At 44.1% G+C, this 20,642-nt stretch overlaps 1 protein-coding gene across 2 annotated transcripts in view; it reads right to left on the bottom strand.

Annotated features, from left to right (window-relative positions):
- Positions 1 to 11,605, bottom strand: part of Msl3 (MSL complex subunit 3) — a 20,094-nt gene extending 8,489 nt beyond the window's left edge. Inside the window, exons 1-10 of one of the 2 annotated variants that reach the window (XM_004635036.2) lie at positions 11,411 to 11,605; positions 9,992 to 10,074; positions 9,310 to 9,405; positions 8,909 to 9,009; positions 7,368 to 7,450; positions 6,441 to 6,563; positions 4,904 to 5,064; positions 3,960 to 4,118; positions 1,551 to 1,813; positions 67 to 176 (exon numbers count right to left, since the gene is read on the bottom strand). In XM_004635036.2, the coding sequence (XP_004635093.1) occupies positions 67 to 176; positions 1,551 to 1,813; positions 3,960 to 4,118; positions 4,904 to 5,064; positions 6,441 to 6,563; positions 7,368 to 7,450; positions 8,909 to 9,009; positions 9,310 to 9,405; positions 9,992 to 10,074; positions 11,411 to 11,512 (1,281 nt within the window). In that variant the 5' untranslated portion in view covers positions 11,513 to 11,605. The remainder of the gene's footprint in view (positions 1 to 66; positions 177 to 1,550; positions 1,814 to 3,959; positions 4,119 to 4,903; positions 5,065 to 6,440; positions 6,564 to 7,367; positions 7,451 to 8,908; positions 9,010 to 9,309; positions 9,406 to 9,991; positions 10,075 to 11,410) is intronic. The other variant, XM_023719589.1, reaches the window with a different exon arrangement.
- Between the last annotated feature and the right edge of the window lie 9,037 nt (positions 11,606 to 20,642).

The following is a 20,642-nucleotide window of genomic DNA, read 5'->3' as shown; positions in this document are numbered from 1 at the left end:
AACTAGAATTTAAGCAACTACAAAAAGAAACCATTAGAGATGAACCTCGCACACATATCTCATTACCTCATTTATTTCGTTAGTTCTTCTCCCTTCAAAGCCAGCAAACACACCACTCCCTTCCTTGCTAGGAGTCAGAGGAATGGGGGAAGATGATCTGCTATGCACGGGGGTTTCTTAAAAAGAAAACGGTGTCATTATTTGCCCAAAAGTTACAAAGCATTTGCATTAAAGACTATCATCCAGACTGTTATAAAACGCAGAACAGAAATCTAAAATCTGTTCTTAGAAATCACTAATCTTTAACAGTAAGACTCTCCTCCTATTAAAAAAAAACATTGCTTTTAGAGTATCACTTGGTTAAAAAAAGAAAGAAAAAGTCCTGATGCATTTTACAACACGAATGACCCTGGAAAAGGTTATGCTACACCGAAGGAGCCAGCCTCCCAGGGTCACATACTATGACCCCATTTCTGTGAATTGTCCAGCACGTGCAAAGCTATAAAGATAGAAAGTGTGCTTGTGAGAGGCTCTCACGGAGGGGAAACAGGAAGCAACTGCTAATGGGGGTGGAGCTTCCCTTAGGGGTGTTGAACAAGTCTTGTAGTTGACCCTAAAGATGGTTCACAGCATGCTGAACGTGCACAGTCCACTGAACTGAACCTTTAAAATGGGTGCAATGCGTATCACATGGATCACGTCTCAATGAAATTGTTAAAAGATAGTGTCTTGGAACTATAACTTTATGATGGTTTCTTTCATCTGTGAATTTTCTCTCAATAAATAAAAATGGCAAAAAACTACAAACAGAAAAGAGACAATGCTTCATGTTTTAGGAATTCACACAAAAAAGAAAAAACATGTCTTGTACCCTTGCCAAGCAAACCTGTCATTCTCCACTCAGTTACTGCTAATTAACCGTCTACACACACATTAGACGATTTCACTTCCACGCCACGCCTCAAATACACAGAAGTACACAGGGACCACTGTAGCGCACGTGGGGCTGCAAACGTCTGCAACTGGGTTTGGTAATGGTCGTATAACTCTGAATCCACTAAAAGCTACTTTAAATGGGTAATTTGTAGTCTGTGGATTTATCTCAAAACTGTGTAAAAAAAAACATAGCACTTGATTTTTTTCCTGATAGTTATTCAGAAGGGTTCTTTCTTTTTAAAGCTTATCTTAAAAATAAGAAAAGCCAAACCCTCTAGAACTGCTCACTTTGAACACATCTGTAGGCCTCTACCCAACGTGGGTTTCTGATTATTCAATCTGCTCACATGAAGCGGTGGAGACTGATAGGACAAAAGTTCAGGATCCGGAGCCCAGTCCCACCTCCGCTGCCACCTCCCCGCCCTACCCACACCAGCTGCTCATCCTTTCAGGGCTCTTTCCTCCCCTGGAAGGCCCGTGGCCTGGCAGTACGTGGGACTGGTCCTGACAATCACACACACTCCGCCCGCAGCCCCAGAGGCAGCCTGGAGTCCAGCCCAGACTGAGCACACAGCACGCGGCCCTCTGGCCCTGGCTTCTGGGACAGGACCTACTTTTTTCCAGATGCAAGAACAGCTTGGGCATGCTGGCGGACGTGTCCTGCTGGCGCCGCTTGGGCTGGGGTGAGGCGCTGCTCTCGGACAGCCTGTCGCAGTTGGTGCTGTGGCGCGTGGACCGCCGCAGGGACTGCAAGGCTTCTGGCTCAGCTTTGCGTCTCTTGGGGGTGGCGGGTTCACCGGTGGTCGGCTGACTCTCTGTGGACTGTGGTGTGGACGGATTCAACAAAGGCGGACTGGGAGAGAGCTCCTCCTGGCTCCTAGGCAACACAGACAATGTCACATACGGCCACACTGGAGCCTCTGTAGAATCTGGGGACATCTTAAAGGGCCTCCTGCACTGGAAACCTGCTTCCCCCCAGTACAGCAGCATAGCTGCAACTCTAATGTGCCAAAACACGGACTTTTTCAGTCACTAAATATATTAAATCATTTTAATCTTTTGCAAGGCAGGCTGGCACGAAAGACTGTAACGAGTCTTTTATACTTTTTTAGAGCAGTGGCTCTCAAGTGGGAGTACTTCTGTTTTAAAGGACAGCTGGCAATGAATAAAGACAGTTTTGATTGTCACAGCTGAGAGAAGGTGGGCTGCTGCGATCAGGCACAAGGCGTGTCCAAACTTTTGGTTTGCCCGGGCCACACCTAAGGGAAGGGAAACTGTCTTGGACCACTTACCATATACATATAATACATTTGATGTGTGTAAGCAATGGAACTTGCTTTTTTTTAATATGTTATTGTAACACTGAACGAAAAGAAAATAAGCAGCTTGCGGGCTGTAGTGGGGCACACCTGGGGAGACCAGGGATACTGCTAAATAGCCTACATTGCACAGGATGGCTGCCACAGAGAATGATCTGGTCCAAAGCATCCACAAGGCTGAGGGTGAGAAGCCTGCATCTGGTTAAAGAGTAAGAGCACTACATCAGCTACCCACAGCCAGGTGTGGTGGCCCTCATCTGTAACCCATCAGGCCGGGGCAGGGCAATCACCAGTTAGGAGCCAGGCTGGGCAACTCAGTGAGATCTTAACTCAAAATAAGGGCTAAGGATGTAGTTCAGAACTAAAGCATTTGCCTGCCATGTGCTAGGCCCTAGGTTTGATCCACATTTAAAAAAAAAAGACTACTATAGCATCTTATCCAAATAGAACTACAGAAAAAAAAACTACAAGCATTACAGAGTCCTGCAGGATACTTGGAATGTCAAGATGTGGCTTAGGCCATGGGGACTTCAACATTCGTCCCCAGCAAGTGTCAGTCTCTCAGCTGGGATGAAATTGTCATGAGGAAAGAAGAGGCCACCAAAGGGAGAGAGTCAAGAGGCAGGGAGGGAACCAGGAGCCCTGGAGAAAAGAGAAGGGATGAGGGGGACAGCGGCTTGATATGAAGCACACTGTGGGTGTGTGCCAAGTGGGACATCACTAGCGCCTCCGGAGGGGTTCTAGTGCCCCTGGAGGAGAGCAGCAGGGCAGAAAGGCAGATGGAAAATGGTTCTGAGAAATGGAGAAGCGGAAAGCTTGACAACAGACTGCTCTCGCAGGAAGAGAAGCAAGGGAGGTGGCCTAGGAGCTTGCAGACATTAAGGCAACAGGGAGGTAGATCCTTTTTTTTTTTTTTTTTTGGCGGAACTGGGGATTGAACTCAGGCCCTTGCGCTTGCCAGGGAAGCACTTATTCCCTGAGCCATCTCCCCGGCCTCAAGGAGGTAGATCTTTTGCAAAAGGCAGGAGGACTAAGAGACAGAAAGGAGAGGGTAGGGAGGGGCTAAGAGGCAGGGAGGAAAAGAGAATAAGAACTAGGATGTACATTTACCAACTTCCCACAAGGAATGGATCATTATTTGCTGCAATCATGTGCTGATAAAAAAATTTTTAGAACTCGAGATTTAAGCATGTTGGCCAAGGGAAAAAAAATGGTGACACAACACAGCAGGAAAGGAATCACCGTTTACTAGGGCCAAAGACTGGTGGTCCCTGGAGAACAGTCTCATTTCCCTCTAACCATGTGGGGCCAAAGGCTCACTCAGAGTCCAGATGCAAATGAGAGGCTCAGAAGGACCCTCCCGCAATCACATGGCAGCCAGTAGGGAGTGCAATGCAAGCCCAGCTCTTCTGCCCTTCCCAGCCTGTGCTCCCTTCAGCCACCCCACAGTCTCCTGAGAGATGGGGACAGCTGCTCACAATCCAGTATTAGTTATCTCCCCTGAGTCATCACATGGGAAAATCCCTCAGGGCCGTGATGTAGCTCACACAGGAGAAAGCAAACACCCACCAGCACAGACACGTCTCAGTCACTTCCCTTCGTCACATACATTGGCCCCACCGCATCAGACTAAGCCCCTCCACGAAGGAGCTGATTATTTCAGTACTGACATCTGAGAGTGAAGGGGCAAACTACTGTACTTACCTATTAGTGTTCGTGGCACTTTCTTTAATTGGAAGGAAAAATTTAGATGATGTCACCTTTTTATACTGAGCTTGTTCGTATGGGTAGAGCAAAACCAGTGGAAGTGTATAATCAAAGGTTATTCTCAGTCCATCCACCATCTCCTTACAAAGGTCAACACTATGAGGATTAAAAATAACAGATTAGAGACTGAATAAATGAGAGGTACTTTCCAAACTTTGCCAGTGAAGGTGCACATTGTGAATACGGCAGGTGTCCCCCACCCCTCTTCTTTTTGTCTCTCCTTAGGATAAACTTCTTAAACATTATATATTATACCTAGACACACAGAGAATGAACTCAATCTATAAAGGCTAACAATAAAGACCTCAATAGAGAAACAGAACTATATTATAAAGTGCAGAGAGCATGTTAGTGACCATACTTATCCATTTGATACAAATAAATAGGTTTAATGGCACATGAGGCATCCCAGCAGCCCGAGGCACTGACAGGTGGACAAGTGCCTGATGGACTCCTAACCTGTTTCAACTCCAACACTACCTCTCTGACTCTGGCCCTGCCAAGTCATATAAGCAAGGCAGGATATGAGAAAGGCTACTCTGTCTACTCTGTGTGTAACCATGCTTTGACCAAGCTCTCACTGCTTTTTCTGATGCTTCTTAAGGAAAAAGACCTCTGGCCTTTTAGGACATCACTGCAAATACTGGTCTCAGTGCCAAGGCGATGTACTATGAATCTAGGCCAGATGTGCAAAGTTTTCAAAGATTTCACAAAAGTGATACTATTTTGACATCTGATTATTCAACGAGTTACCAACAAATGAAATACCAAATGGTACATATGAAGTTAATTCAAAACAACTGAATGGAAAAAAGTATTCCTTATTCTAAACCCTAACATCCCAAGAGAGAACCACAAGAGGTGAACACATCAGTACTCACTTCTTTTCTGCCGGAATATAATGCACATTCATGTTGGCATGCACCATAGCATGATGGTGACGTGGCCTCTCATTGGCTGAAAAGGCTGCGTTGATAGCAAAATGCTTCACATAGGATTCCAAAATGGTTATGATGTTGGTCTGGCACGGAAGTTTCACTAACTGTTAACAGAAATACAGACATGTAATGTGTGCATCCCATTATAATAAACTACATATTCCAAGAAAGAGTGGTTGTGTCTCTATCACCTGTTTACACAAACTTCAACAAAATAAAGTTCCTCTGAATCTTCTTGGGCATTTTCTATATTCATTATGATTATAAATTAAATAGACAAACTCATGAATTAACATCAATATGATTCCTGGGCCGGGGAGATGGCTCAGTGGAATAAGCGCTTCCCTGGCAAGTGCAAGGGCCTGAGTTCAATCCCCGGTTCCACCAAAAAAAAAAAAATATGATTCCTTCTTTCGCCTGTGTGCAACTTGGTAACGTCTCTACCACATTTCAACTACAAAATAAAGCAAAGCCAATTGTACCTGAACAGAAGTTCTTTTCTTTTTTTGGCAGAACTGGGATTGAACTCAGGCCCTTGTGCTTGCCAGGGAAGCACTTATTCCACTGAGCTATCTCCCTGGCCTCTTGAACAGAAGTTCTAAAACAAAAAATGTGCTCCGAGTCACTGATCATATTTCCCTCTACTGATCATATCCTCGTGTAGATCACAGTATTACTTTTTTAAGTAAATGTAAGTAGTGATCATCAATCTTACTGTCAAATTAGAACATACTGAGAGTGGCTGGGAAGATAGCTTGGCGGTCTAAGCGCCTTTCTGGCAAGTGCCAGGACCCGAGTTCAATCCCCAGCATCACATGCTATGTCCGTCCCAGAACTTCTGGCCACCGAAACCAGGTATGGTGGCACACAGGCGTAACCTCAGCACTGGGGACGGTGAAACAGGAGGATCACTATGAGTCTGTATCCAGTAAATAAATGAATAACCTGAGGGACCTTTAAAGATACACCCAGAGGCCCTTGCCACAGATCAATGAAACAATAATCTCTCAATTGAAATCTAGGTATCAGAGCTCGAGAAAGCACCCTAGAACAGTGATGGCCAACCTTTTCAATGATAATAAACAGCTGGCTGCAGCACATGTGTGTGTCATAGGTTTGCTGCCACTCCCCTAGAATTCACCTGGGCAAGCCAGGGCGGTAGGAGCTTGAGGTGAACCGGATATAAACCTTGATTCAGTATAAAACTGAAAGTAGGAATTTCTTTTTCTTTGGCCAGCTCAGCCCACCCTGAGGGCAGGGCTGGCGCAACATGTGGTACCGGGGGTCAAACCGCAGTCCCCTGCGCCTCCCTAAACTTGCCTAAGCAGGTGCTTTAGACCACTGAGCTATCTCACCAGCCCTGAAAATATGAATTTCATTCCTGCAAGTTTGTCTCTTGCCTGAGACTGGGAGCGCAAATGGCCACAGATGAATGGGAGCACTTCAACGAACTGCCGTCTTCCAGGTTCTCACCACATACCCGTTTCCTCCTGTTAATATAGTAACAGTCATCCTCAAGTTGCTTCTTCAGAACTTCGGGAATGTCGATAGTTATTGTTCTTTCTTCCATTTCCTTGCTTGTTTGCAGCTCTAGGTCCTCTTTCTGTAATGTAATTCATTTCTAATTATTTGAAAGAGTACAATAGCCTATATATGTAAAGATGCCTACCACACGATGCCTGTTATGAAACAGTTGAGTTAACTCTCAAAGTCACATTAGGCCACACATTCCAGCTGAAAGTTGTTAACGGGCCCCAAAGCAACTCGTTTTACGGCATTAACTGTGTTACAGATACTTGTTTTGCTTCTTCCCCATACAGGTTTACCACTGTGGTTTATGGTAACTTTGGAAGCGGGAAGAGGCCAGACTCTCTCAGGTGCTGCTGAAACACTTAACCATTGCAAAAGACCATCCACAACTTTAGTGGAAGAAATACATAGCTACTGTTTGTGGAAACATCATATGAACATGAAGAGTCACTAAGAGGCTCAGGTAGTAACTATGAATTAAATTGTCTTTCTTTAAATATCAAATAAAGATTTATAATATAGGTCCAAAATACATCTTTAGAAAATAATTCATAAAAGGCCAGGGAGATAGCGCAACAGATTAAGCACCTGCTTTGGCAAGCACAGGGACCAGGGTTTGATCCCGTCCTACATGCCATGCCAAACCTGTGTGCTGCGCCCTCCCCAGAATCCAGGCATGGCGGCGCACAACTGTAATCCTAGCACTAGGGAGGCTGAAAACAGGAGGATCACTACGAGTCTGAGCTGCATAGTGAGATCCTGTATCAAATACATAAAAAGAGAAAAAAGAATTTATAACTAGAAAATTCTACCATACAATTTTACCACTAAAATATATACCAATGACAGACTGTTAATGATAAAAACTTTATTATACCACTTCAGACTTTTCTTCAATATCACTTTCTTCACTTATTTCTTCATCCTTTTCTTCAGTGTCATCAGAGGAACTGCTTATGGCTACATGAAACAAAATATCAGGCAAACTAGTATCATATACTTTGCCAACTGCTGTATTTACAAATCTTTAGATAGTGTCCATCCTAGAGTATCTGCAGATTTGCATATATTTTATTTATTATTATTTTTGGTGGAACCAGGGATTGAACTCAGGCCCTTGTGCTTACCAGGCAAGCGCTTATTCTACTGAGCCATCTCCCTGGCCCCAATTTGCATATATTTTAAATGCTAAACACAGATCCTGTGTCTTTATGAATAGCATTTTATTTCAGTTAAATATCAATTTTAATGGATGTCAAAATCACATAAGATAATGATCTGACCGTGTTTCATCCAGTTCCCTGCTAGATTCTTAATTGGGACAATGCCAGAGAGGTACCAAGAAGAGAACGGACCCCAAGAAAGGACTTGTGACGTGCTCACTCACTGAAAATGTAGCATTCATAAACATGATCCTGACAAAGTTTTATTAGTGGCATACTGATTTACCATGTTGACTAGTACTCTGTCAAAAACAGAAGGAGCAGATATCATATAGACACATCACAGCATGACGGGCTTGGGCTCAGGATGTAGCTCAGTGGCCTAAGTGCCTGCCTAGTAAGCACAAGGTCCTGAGTTCAATCCTAGTACCACAAAGAAAAACCCCTCCACAACATGATGGGGTTATATTCAATGAATTCATTGTAAACTGAAAACCTTATAAGTGAAAGTACCCTGAATACACTTATCTTACTACTTTAAATGTGCTTAGAACACTAACAGTTGGACACACTCATCTAACACAAAATTTATTTCATAATCAAGCGTTAAGTATCTCACACAATTAACTAAAACCTCCATGAAAGTGAAAAACTAATGTGGGTATGCTTTGACCTAGCTACACTTCTCCAGCGTATATTCTTGAAAAGGGTAAAGACATCATGTTGTACCATTACATGTGTACCCATGTTTATAGTAGCAAAATTCACAATAACTTAATTCTTGAAACAGTCAAATGGATAAGAAACTGGCTCATATATTCAGTCAGAAAGGAAAAGGAAATCTCATATGCAGAAAAATGGTCATCACTTGAGACCATAATGTTAAGTGGAATGAGTTAAGATACCTGGTTTCTCTTATACAAGAAACCTAAAATATTAGGAAATACAAGCATAAAGATGGTAGGAAACAAAAAGGCAGATATTTTGCAGATGGGCAAGGGGATCAGGGAAAGGTAGAGAAGAGAGGTAAAGGGCTGAAGAAGGACCAGCTCCCCCAAACCATCATAACTGTTATGTATCATGAACATAAACTACATTTTAACAAATCAAAAAGTACTAAATTGGGGACTCCTGTATCTACTGAGTTTGACATCTTTCCCATTTATAATTTTGACCAATCTTATCTTCAGTCCTAATTATAAAACAACTTGATAAAAGTTCTTTTAGCCAAAGAAAAGGAAGTCCAGCCACTCACAGTTCGCATCATTTTCATTTTTTTCTTCTGCAGGGAAGCTTTTTAAGACACAGTCAACACCAGGCAATCTGCAGCGCCTCTTCTTTCTTCCGGCGCTTCTCCTGAAGAAGATAACCACAACTGAAATAAATTTGGACACCAATAGGAATGGGTCCTGGGATCAAAGTAAGATAAAATACAGTGATTCTTTAACGTCGTGAAACTTCAATTTTATAAAATAAACGGTGACGTCCACTTTAGAATATTATACAATAACCTGTAAACACTTATTTAGAACACTGTAGGAACTCTTCATTCATATAATTCAAATATTATTTAATAACTTCTGTTGTTTTATTACTTTATACCATAAAAATTCAAAACACTAAGGAAAATGCAGTGAATAACACTTGTATTCTTACAGGCGAGCTACAGCTTTTCTTGCCAATTTACGCTGTAATCTACGATTTTCATCTGTATCACGAAGCACATGATCTTCGGCTGCCCATCTATCCCAGCTAATTGAACAAAAAAGAAGAGGGTGCAAAATTCAGTATTTTGGTTTCATATGAAACAAAAGCTAAAAGCACCTCAAAGGAACAGAAGGGCCCGTTCCCCAGAATTACTGTTTTGTTGTTGTTGTTGTTGTTGTTGTTGTTGTTGTTGTCTTTTTGCGACAGGGTCTCGATATGCAGTTCAGGCTGGCCTGGAGCTCACTTTGTAGCCCAGGCTGATCTCGAACTCGCAAGGATCCTCCTGCCTCAGCCTCCCAAAGGGCTGGGATTACAGGAGTGCGCCACCACACCCCACTCTTTTGCATTTTTAAAAACTACGCATAAAGTTTTAATATCACAAAAAAGACACAAATAAGCTTTAAAAATGTCAGACACAGAAACAATCATGGTTTCCAGAATCACTCAAAGAAAATCTAAATATAATGGACTTAAAAGTAATCATTCCTCAAAATAGGCAAGCGCTGAGAAAAAAGCAAAAAACAGGAAATGAAACTTTTCTACAAGTGTTTCTAAAACTTGAAAGAGTTTGCAATGTTTTTTATGCTAGAAAGACGATCAATACTTAGTTCGGTTTAACAACTATACTCACCTTCTGTTCCAACCATTAAAATGGATCAAATATTCTGGGATCTTTCTGCCTTTTTCGTCTTTCCCAACAATAACATCGACAATCTGAAACAAGGAAATATTGGCCACGAATGCCAGAACACACAGGAAATTAGAGATCAGATCAGGAAAACTAGATCATAGTGCTTTTTTTCTTTCTTTTTTTTTTTTCTTACAGAAAAGAGCGCATTCTCTCCTGTTTTAGACCGAGAGCTGGGTTGAACAATTTTCCTTTCATTACCACTTTTTCCCCTGACTGGATGCCTCAAAATAGGAAACATCCATCTAACCGCGCCATGATTGGTCTGAGTTTGAGACGGGGGTGAAGCTTCTTAAGCGATTGGCCGACGCACCTGTCACTAATGAGAGCGCAGAACAAACGAGAGCGCTGCAGCCCTAAGGCCTCTGGGAGTTGTGGTTTCCCGCGCTCTGCTGTGGCCAGAGACCAGATTGGATGTCAGGACACTTATACTGTGTCAGCTATGTCCCCCTAAGAAACGACTAGGGCAAATGATGGGGGGCGGATACGCCGTGGAGAAACTCGGGCGGAAAGAGGGGTAACAAAGGGACTTAGAAAATCGAAAGGAGGGCTGCAGAGGGGACCACAAGTAGAACAGAAACAGGCGGGCGACCTCAGGGTGTCCTAAAGAATAGCGCCTCCCAAGATTCACTAAAGACGCACGCAGGGCCGTCCCCTGTCGTCCCCATCAAAGGTTTCGCCCTGGTGACACGAGAGAATGGGACCAGATCCCATCACCAGAACACAACAATGCACTTTTCGCATCCTCCCTATCCCTTAGAGATCCGGGAGGTTTTCGGTGGCCATTTCTGCCCACCATCCAGACCTGAGGCCCTGTAACATGTGGCTTGGCCCCACAGTCGTAAGTGGCCCTGACACAGACACACGCAGCTACTTCACGGTTGCAAAGGACCTAAGACACTGGGGCTCCCTGGCAGTCTAGGTGGGGATTGCAGTCTACGGGAGGGGTCAACTCGAATAAGTTCCCAAGACAATGACATTCGCTCGTAGGCGGCCAACGCTGTGGACCTGAATAGAGCGGCCAGGACCTCACAGGAAAAGAAACATCGCAGATCAAAGACGCTAGGTGACAGACTACCTACAGGAAAAGCTCGCCTTGGCGCCGCGGGATCAAATTGCCGCCACTGTCTCGCAATCGCGCGTGCGCGACGCTGCCCGACGGGAAGCGGAAACGGAAGCCTCATGGCCCCCGCCCCGACTCCGCGAGCGGCACTCCGCGAGCGCCCCCTCCTGTCCGCGGCGCTCCGCGCAGGCCAAGGAGCCGGGCCGCTCCCGAGGCTCCAGGCTGCTGTCCGCCCCCGCCCGGCCGCCCATCCCCAGGACCCCGGCCCGCGCCTCCTCCCTATCCCTCCGCGGTGGCACCTTGGCATCGTACAGCACCCGCGCCTTGGTGGGGTCTGGCTCGAAGCACAGCACTTTCTCCCCTGAATGGAATTTAAATTTCATGCCCTCGCTTGCGCTCATTTGCTCATCGTGGCGGAGGGCGAGGCTCCGGGGCGGGCGGAGCGCGCGCGGTGGGGGAGGGCAGGCGGGGAGGCGGTGCTCCGAGGCCGGGGGGGCCCGGGAATGGCGCAGGCTGAGGCCGCCCCGCCTTCGGCCCCTCCTCCGGCCACCCCGCGCCACTGCAGGGACCTGGGGAAAGCCGGACGCTCGCACCCCCTCCAGGGTGCGCCCCCTTCGGTCCCCGCCGGGGCTCTCCGAGGGCTGCACGCGGGGACCTCGATCTTCCGGGAGAATGTCCCCTCTTGCCCCCATGGGGAAAGGTCCCCGCGGGCGCACGCTCTCCGGCTGGGGTGTAGGGGGCTGAGGGAGAGAGCTGGTCTGAGGTGGGCACCAGGCGGCAGGGAGCTGGACGGCGCCTGCCCCCAGCAGCTGCCCGGCTGCGCGCGCGCGTCAGCCCAGTTGGCAGAGCTGCGCGCGGAGGAGTGTGGCCACGCGAGAAGGACGTTGTTCTGGAGCTGGCTCGAGACTAGCAGTGGTCTTGGGCGGGGAGGAGGAAGACTCCCCGGGCAGTGGCTAAAACACTTGGTCACTCTTCCGGAGGACAAGCAGGTGGCAGACGCGGAGCCCCCAACTGTCGGGGTGAGCAGTGTAGACAGCGAAGCAGATGGGTCCCTAAAGGGTCCTTAACATCTTAAGTGTCAGCTCGATGCACTCCCGGAACTGCTCCCTGGTCGTCCGTCTTCAGTAGACCAAAAACTCCCCAAAGACCGGAAGCACCCTGAAGGCCACGGTTAATACAGTACCTGTACAGAGCAGGTGCTCAGTTAATGCTTGGTAATGAATGACACATCACGGGGCACCTGAAGGGCAGCCCTCTAGAGATAGGAAGGATGGTGGAATGGCTCTGCCCGGTTTCTCTTTGAGGAATGGAAAGCCTTGGGCAGTGTGTTTATTGGATTAAAACCAGGCTGGAGAGCCACAAGGAGGCTAATCTCTGCAGTCCTGGTTACCTGCCTGTTTTCCCCGTACTACTCTGTTCATGCCCCACCCCCTTCCTTCCCCAGCTTCCTGAACTACATTTTCACATTTCACCTTAGTCAGTGAGAGAGTGAGGCTCTCAGGCTTCCCAAGAGCAATCATACCTACTTAGAGTGTTTCCTCCCAGTACACTTACTTGTAGTAACAATTTTGCTGTAGGATAGGTGGTCCATTTGCAATATGCTGTCATCAAGATGGCAAGATCCTTGAAGCTGGGGGTAGTGGATAGCTCATCCAATTCATTGTATACTCCTGACAAAAATAAATATTTAATGAATGAATGAACAGATTACAGAATAATGAAATAGAATACGGAACGTTCAGTGGCCAATTGGATATGACAAAGAGGAGGGAAGAAGGAATTTTGGGTGACATTCAGGATTTCTGCTGTAAAATGCTGGTGTAGTTAACTCCGCTGGTCAGGATAAGGGCCAAGAGAAGAAGGACAGGTGACATGGCCAAATAATGACCTGTGTCTGAGGTAATACAATGCAGAGGAAGAATTAGAACCACAATCCCTCTCCAGGTTGGGACCTATCACAGAGGAGCTGAGTAAATAGCGGCTTTCCCCCCTCCAAAAGGCACAGGCAGCTCTAAAAGTGCAGGTGATGCAGCATGCCATGTGTACACCATAATCGAAGCAGTAACCTTTCAGATTTTCTTAACCATGAATGGAACGTTCCCCACCTAGCGATAGCCTCCTGTTCTGGGCAAGTCTTATAGATGCCTTCTTTCGCTTCTCCATTCCCCCCCATTGTACCATTTAGCAGTCTCTGTGCTCCAAAAAGCCCAAGGGTGCCAAGGCCTTCAGGGGCCTAAAAGCTACCAATGTTGCCAATGGTAGCACATTGGTAGTGCGCCTCCTCGTTGGGATGCACTGGAGGGAGGGAGGGTGAGAGAGAGCGAGAGAGAGAGAGAGAGAGAGAGAGAGAGAGACAGAGACAGAGACAGAGACAGAGACAGAGACAGAGAGACAGAGACAGAGAGAGAGAGCTCTCCATCTCTACTGTGAAGTGCATCTTGTGCCTTCTTGAGCATAAGGATTTAAGAATATGATGAGCCCTGGAATCCATTCTCTGTGGCCCGATTTCAGGGCTTGTCAATTCCTAGCTTGTGGCTTGTGATATTGGAGAAGTGGTTAGTCACTGCGATGCAATTTTATGTTTGAAATGAAGATAACTGTGCCTACTGCATAAGTTTGATTAGGAATAAGTCTGTCCACCCTACTACCTGACAAACAAGTGCTCAGTAAGAATTTGCTATTAATGTTAGGTGTATTCATGGTCCCCTAATTATTCATGCAATTAATAGTTCCTGGACCCCCTTCATACTGAGTGCTAGACAGACAAGGTAGAATATATACATTTTCTTGGGCTTCCAAAGGGCACATTTACGGTGACAGAGCCACAATCCAGCAAGTTAGGGCCACATGCATACAATGATAAAGCTGGTGTAGAAAAGAGGAGGCACATTTTCTTCTGTCTCCCTGGGGCGAAAAAACGATTTTGGAAGAAGATTCTGACAGTAAGTTGCTTTTGAGCTGAAATTTGCAAGAGGTTTTCCTCATTTTTTCAGTTTGTGCAAAGACTGGGAGTTTAAGGCAGCCACCGGAACTCTTATAGCAAAGTCCCTTCTATTTCTCACTGCAGGTCGTCTAATGGGTGACTGACCTAGGATGATCCCTCCTCTTAACTATAGCAAGGTGCATCCTCAGGGTGATCCAATTAGTTGTGTTCCTGATCCAACTCTTGCTGCCACAGCCTGATTTATATTTTTTTCTTTTGAAATAGGGTCTCTATATGTTGTTCCTGCTGGCCTGGAACTCCTGGGCTCAAGGAACTCCTTCCACAGCCTTTGTAGCTGTCATTACAGGCAAGCACAGTCCCACCTAGTAGCAGAGCCCCAATTTTGTGCTTGTTCGTTCTTATACAGTCTGAGTAGACTTTCCACCAGGTCGCATTGGTGTCAGCTGACCAAGCTTATGCAGTAGGATTTATTTCCAGAATACATTTGGAACAGCTGCAGGAATTTTACAACATGCCATTGCCAGGTATTGAAATTTTATTTCCAAAGCTCCAGGATAAGGTCAGCACACAGGCAGGTCTAACACCTGGCTAAGCCAAGGACAATAATCCCTTTCCTCTTGCAGTGATTGGTGATCGGACACGTGACATATTCCTAGCTAATGAGAAGTTTTCTAGTTGAGAGACCACGTAGAGCAAGAAGTTTCTGGAAGAGGTTCTCCCCTCCATTACCTGCAAAACCTAAGTATGACTTAAACTCTCCTCCTCCTCACTGGGCACTACTGTCTGCATAGGAACATGAATAAATGCTACCATGCCATCCTGACCCCTCCCCTCCCAGGAGCTCACTGTCACTGTGTCTTGGTTATTTTCTTCTCACTGAGACAAAATACCAGATACCCAAATTAAAAGAGGGGATGTTTATTTAGCTTACTTTGTCAAAGTTTCAGTCCATACTCAGCTGGCTGCAAGGCACAGGGGCAACAGTAACCAGATTAGATGATATTCTATGATTACTTTCTAACCACATACTTTAAAAGCCATAGTGATATAGGGAATGCAACTCCCAACCTGGAAGATACCTGCGTGGAGTTCCCAATCTCTAAAACCAAAGAATGGATTTTACGAACAACAGAAGTTAAGGGCAGGGGCTGGCGAGATGGCTCAGTGGTCTAAAGCACCTACTTGGAACAAGCTTGGCAAAGCACAGGGACCACGGTTCAATCCCCCAGCACCACATGCCAGCCAGCCCCGCCCCCTGGTGGGCTGAGCTGGCCACACACACACACACACACACACATACAATAAATAAATAAATAAATAAATAAATAAATAAATGTTTTAAAAATTAAAAAAAAGAAAGAAGAAGTTAAGGGCAGAAAATATTTATTGATAGAAAGAAAGCTGTCTTAGAGAGGGACAGAAGGGAACCCAAGTGGGTTGCCAAGGAATCTGCCTTTTTAAGGGATTTTTATAGCGCGAAACCCTGAAGTGAAGTGGATCTCGTGTGGAAAGTAAGGGAGCTCCCTAGGTAGGCCTAAAGTGGGACAAAACTATGATCCACCAAAAAGATGACAAGCATACCTGCTCAGACAAATTTGATTAAATCTGAGATCTAATGGGGAAGTGAGTCAGGTAGCAAGGGAACAGGAATATAGAACAAGAGACTTATCCTATAGGGGCTTGGGTTAGTGACTCTTCCTGCCTTTTCAAGGTGATTGCTTCCATTTAGAATATCAATCCCTGAGGGCTATCCCTAGGGAGATAGGTGGTGCATTTGTTTAATCATTTATCTGGAGGAACGGCCCACAGCAAAGGTGGCTGGCTCTCTCCTGCTCTCTCACACTTCCAAGTTAACTTGCCTCTTGTATAGGGTCCTTAGAGGACTTAACCCTGTCTCACTCTGTTTAGTATTTATAACTCAGCTGCCTATAACAATACCACCACCCCAATGTCAATCTCAGCTGATGCAGGTTCAACAGAAATGTCTATTTTGTTTTGTTCTTTGGAATGTGTATTTTATTCCTTGGAATGTGCATAAATGAATTTGGGGGCCAACACATTGATAGTATTAAGAACAATCTATGATTTTATAATCAGATGATCTTATAATTAGATTTTTTTATTTCTGTATCGGGTACTATGTAGATCTCCATTCTAAGAACATATTTTGGGTTAATGAATATTCTGGCAAGTTTCAGGGATCCTTTTACAAGCCAGCCAGGCATATTGGCCCATGACTCAATACCAACTATTGGAGAGCCTGAGGCAGGAAGATGGTAAGTTCAAGTCCAGCCTGGACAATTTAGTGAAACCTTATCTCAAAATAAAAAAGGCTAGGTGTGTAAGTAACTCAGTGGCAAAGTGCTTGCCTAGCATGTGCAAGGGCCTGATACTGGTATCTCCAGTACCAAAAAAACGAGTTGCAATGCTTTCTGATCCTTGTTTGCACTTCTCAATTGGGAATGATTTGCATTGCTTTTTACTCCCCACACCTAATTCTACAAATGGAATAGGGATATAGTTTCAAGGTAAAATTAAGATCTCTGTATTGCAGTTCTATTATGATGAAATGGTTACAGATGATACAGCACATCCATGCACTCCAAAGCAAGGCCACTAAGAACATGCTTGCTGAACTTGAACAAAATAAATTCATTTCTCCTTGCAGCCGGGGACAAGGTGTGTCACTGGACCTGTGAGCATCCTAATGAAGGGAGGTTCAGAAAGGCTTAGTGGAAGACTGGGTTTTGTTTAGGTGATTAGTGTCCGGGGATTAAAGAAGCATGGTTTTCCTCTGGGGTGGATGTCATCCAGGGAGAAGGGAGGGGTTTTTGTGCTTGGGTATTTGAGTACATCTTACCTAGGAGGGAGAAAGTTAAGACTGACTTTGAAAATGCAGCAGGTAAGAAGCAGCTGTTGCTTGTTTGCCTACAGAACAGACTCTGGATTTTGTGGATTGGAGAGTAGTTGTGTTTTTTCTTGTGTTTAGGCATGGTTATATCACAGTCTGCTATTGTTTTGATCCATCATGATGCCTAAGTGGTTTTGTCTGATATTCTGTGACCTTATGCATTACAACTGCCTGGCCAGTTCCTGAGTGGCACTTGGTTTTTTGTTTGATTTTTCCTCAGTAGTCAAAGTTTGTATACCGTTTAGTATGTGATAGGCACCATGCTAAGCACTTTGCATATTCAGATTGATTGGTCCCCAGGGCCTAATGAGGTGCTATTAAGATGTACAAACTGGGAGCTGAATTGCTAATCAGCTTGTCCCAGATTGCTGGGTGAGTTCAGGCTGACAACAATTTTCTTAGTTATTCCTGTCTACAAACCATGCAGCTGTGCTTGGGCAGTAAGTTTTAGGACTCAAATCACCGTCAGCTCATAAATAGCAAGGGTATTAGTATATGTCTTATCTGCCCTGAACAGAAGACAATTACAAGTGTGAGCCAATGTATAGCAGCCTTCAATATAACATGAAACCATTTAAAATTATGTTGTAGGGGCCGGGGAGATAGCTGAGTGGAATAAGCACTTCCCTGGCAAGCGCAAGGGCCTGAGTTCAATCCCCGGTTCCGCCAAAACATAAATAAATAAATAAATATAAAAAATAAAATTATGTTGTAGAAAATATATATTCTAGGCAGGTGTGGTGGTGCACACCTGTAATCCCAGAAATCAGGAAGCTGAGGCAGATGGCCTAGTTCAAGCTGAAGGCCACCTGAACTGCATAAAGAGAACTTGCCTCAAAGGGACAAAAAAGAAAGCACATTACAAAACAGAATTTGGGCCACTAGAGAAACTTTGTAAAGCTGCAGCTTGGCGTCCTTCAATTGAAATATTAGGATGGCCTTCCAGTGTCTCTGTACCCAACAAAACTGGTACTGGTAGGTAAGCTCACCCTAGTGTTCATCTCAGGAGCAGACCAAGGAGGTGCCTATCTGGCTTTGCTGTTATATGATCAAGGACATTAAGGCCAACGCTCAGGATATGATTGGGTCCTGATGAATGCAATTCTGTGGGACCTAGTTAGTTAACATTCTCTTGCAACACTATACTTTATTACAGTTAGTTGATATTTTTGAGGATCATTATTTACACCATTGGCAAGTTTGAGCAAAGCCATTTGGGGCATAAGATGACAAGTTCAGAAAATAACTCATGGTCCTTAAACTTTTTATTCAGTATCTGAGGCTTGCTCTGAATAACAGCACCAAATAATAATAGCAGCTATTTATCATGTGGCTAAATACTAGGTTTTGCATTTCTCACTTCATTTAGCCCTATAAGCACCACTCCAAGATAGGTTTTATTTTTTCCACTAAAAAAACTAAGTCTCAGAAATGTCATGAGGCTTGTACAAGGTAGACCGTGAACACACATCACAACAGCAAGATATTTTCTTTTTTGTGTGTGTGGAACTGGGGATTGAACTCAGGCCCTTGAGCTTGCCAGGCAAGCACTTATTCTACTGAGCCAACTCCCCAGGCCCACTGAGCTAACTCCCTGGCCCCTTTCTCAGCTTACTTGTTAGCATCTCAACAAGTTTTACCAGCTTTGAAAGAGGCTTGCAAAACTCTGAAAAGGTTTCCAGTAGCTGTTTCTTTATACTGCTATGTGATCTGTGCCCCCCTACATCTGTGACATGTCAAATTAGCATCAGCACAGGGAACACAATTTGCATAAGAAAGAACACTATGTACACAGTCATACATCATTTTAGCCTTTCATTATATTGAAAGTCTATCAGCTATAAAAGCCAGATTAGAAGAATACAGTTCCAATTCTTGAGAAATTTGCAGAAAATACATTTTTAAAGGTTCAAAATAGTAAATCAGTTTTCTAAAACGTTAACTTAAATAGCAATCTCCAAATGCCTCTGAGATTGTAAACTTGAACTGAAGTTTGGTATAAAAATTTTAAAAGAAATAATGAATGTCCAATTGATCTGAAATATGCTTTACTGAACACTCAGATGATATTTCTTTAAGATGATCATATACTTGAGTACTTTCAAATAAAATGACTGCAATGTCTCCAATTTAAGAATATTCAAGTTGTGAACTTTCACAGATAGGAACAGACCTTACATTATGAGCATTTGTAGATATGAACAAATAGCAGAAGTGGCACACCTATCAGCTGGCTATTGTCATGGTAGTGCGGCTCTGTGTTTACTGTACAAGGCTTACTGTCAGGGAGGTGCTATATTTGTGGGTGCCTTTGATTTCTTTATGCTTTCCATTGTATGGTTCTATCACAGGTGTATGAGACTCACTTTGTTGGACTTATGATACCCAACTTACAAAGGTTTCCGTGGAATAGAACTCATTTATAAGTAGAGGGACGTAATTGTATTTTGAATAATGAAACTACTATGAATTTTATATTATGAATTATTGGAGAACAAATATACATAACTTATAAATTTTGTCGTTTACCATATTCTAGAAATTGTTTCTTAATCATGTGACTACTCACCTACCTGTCATGGAACCTTGAAAATAGTTTTCTTCTTTTATGGTTTAAACATGCATTAAAATGGCTTTTTGGCTTCTGTAATTACTTAATTGTTAAAAATGAAGCCCTCAAGGAGACATTACCAAACACAGGATGACTTTGCAACTTTGGGAAAAACAGACAACCCCTGCTGTGGGCCAGGCCTCAAGTCGAAAGATCAAAAAGATCAAATAAATGCATACCTCCCTAAGGACAGACAACAGGAATTGATATTCTAAATAGGTCTCTCACCTTGAGAATGCCTGTGAGAGTCACTAACCCAGCCTCCTACAGGAAAAGCCCCTGTTCTGTATTCATGCCTGCTTGCTACTTGACTCGCTCCCCCTTTGGTCCTGGATTGAATCAGTTTTACCTGAGCGATTGTGCTTGTAACTTTCTGGTTTACCATAGTTTTGTCCCACCACATGGCCACCTAGCGAGTTCCCATGTTTTCCACCTTGGCCCTGCCTCACCACATAGTCTTACACTGTAAAAATCCCTGGAAAAGACAGATTCGGGGGCAACCAGCTTGGGTCCGCTTCTGTCCCTCTCTCCGACAGAAGCTTTCTTTCTCCCAACAAATACATTCTGCACTTAATCTCTGTTGTTCCTAAAGTCCATTCTTTGGTTTAGAGAACATGAACTCAGCCCAGGTATCTTTTGTTGGGGAGTTCCATTCCCCTCTATCCACAGGATAGTAAAGGTATTCTTTTTGATACTTTAGCAAAGTTTGAAATAAAATCAGTTCTTCCACAAAATTTCCACCTTAGTCTTTTCATTTTATTGGCCTTCAATAATAGTTCAATAATTAAGAAAATAAATATTAGCCTTAGTGAGCACTGTAATCCCATTCTGAGGTTAGAAATGGTTTTCTGAAAATGATATACATGAGCCTGTGACATAAATATTAATATGTTGCAATAAGAGGCTAGAAAAGATTGTGAAAGACCATCTCTCCGGAAAAGAATGGCTTCAGAAACAGCTAAAATTTGAAAAAAAAAGTCTGCTTTTCTTCATTCAATATTTGGTCTCACTGTATTAGAACAAAGTGATGCCTAGTGAATCTCATTATCAAACACTATGCATTCA

This window comes from Octodon degus, unplaced genomic scaffold, assembly GCF_000260255.1.
Source record: "Octodon degus isolate 3935 unplaced genomic scaffold, OctDeg1.0 scaffold00069, whole genome shotgun sequence".
NCBI classification, from domain to species: Eukaryota; Metazoa; Chordata; class Mammalia; order Rodentia; family Octodontidae; genus Octodon; species Octodon degus.
The sequence above is the reverse complement of the archived record's forward strand: the minus strand, read 5'-3'. Positions and strand labels throughout refer to the sequence as shown.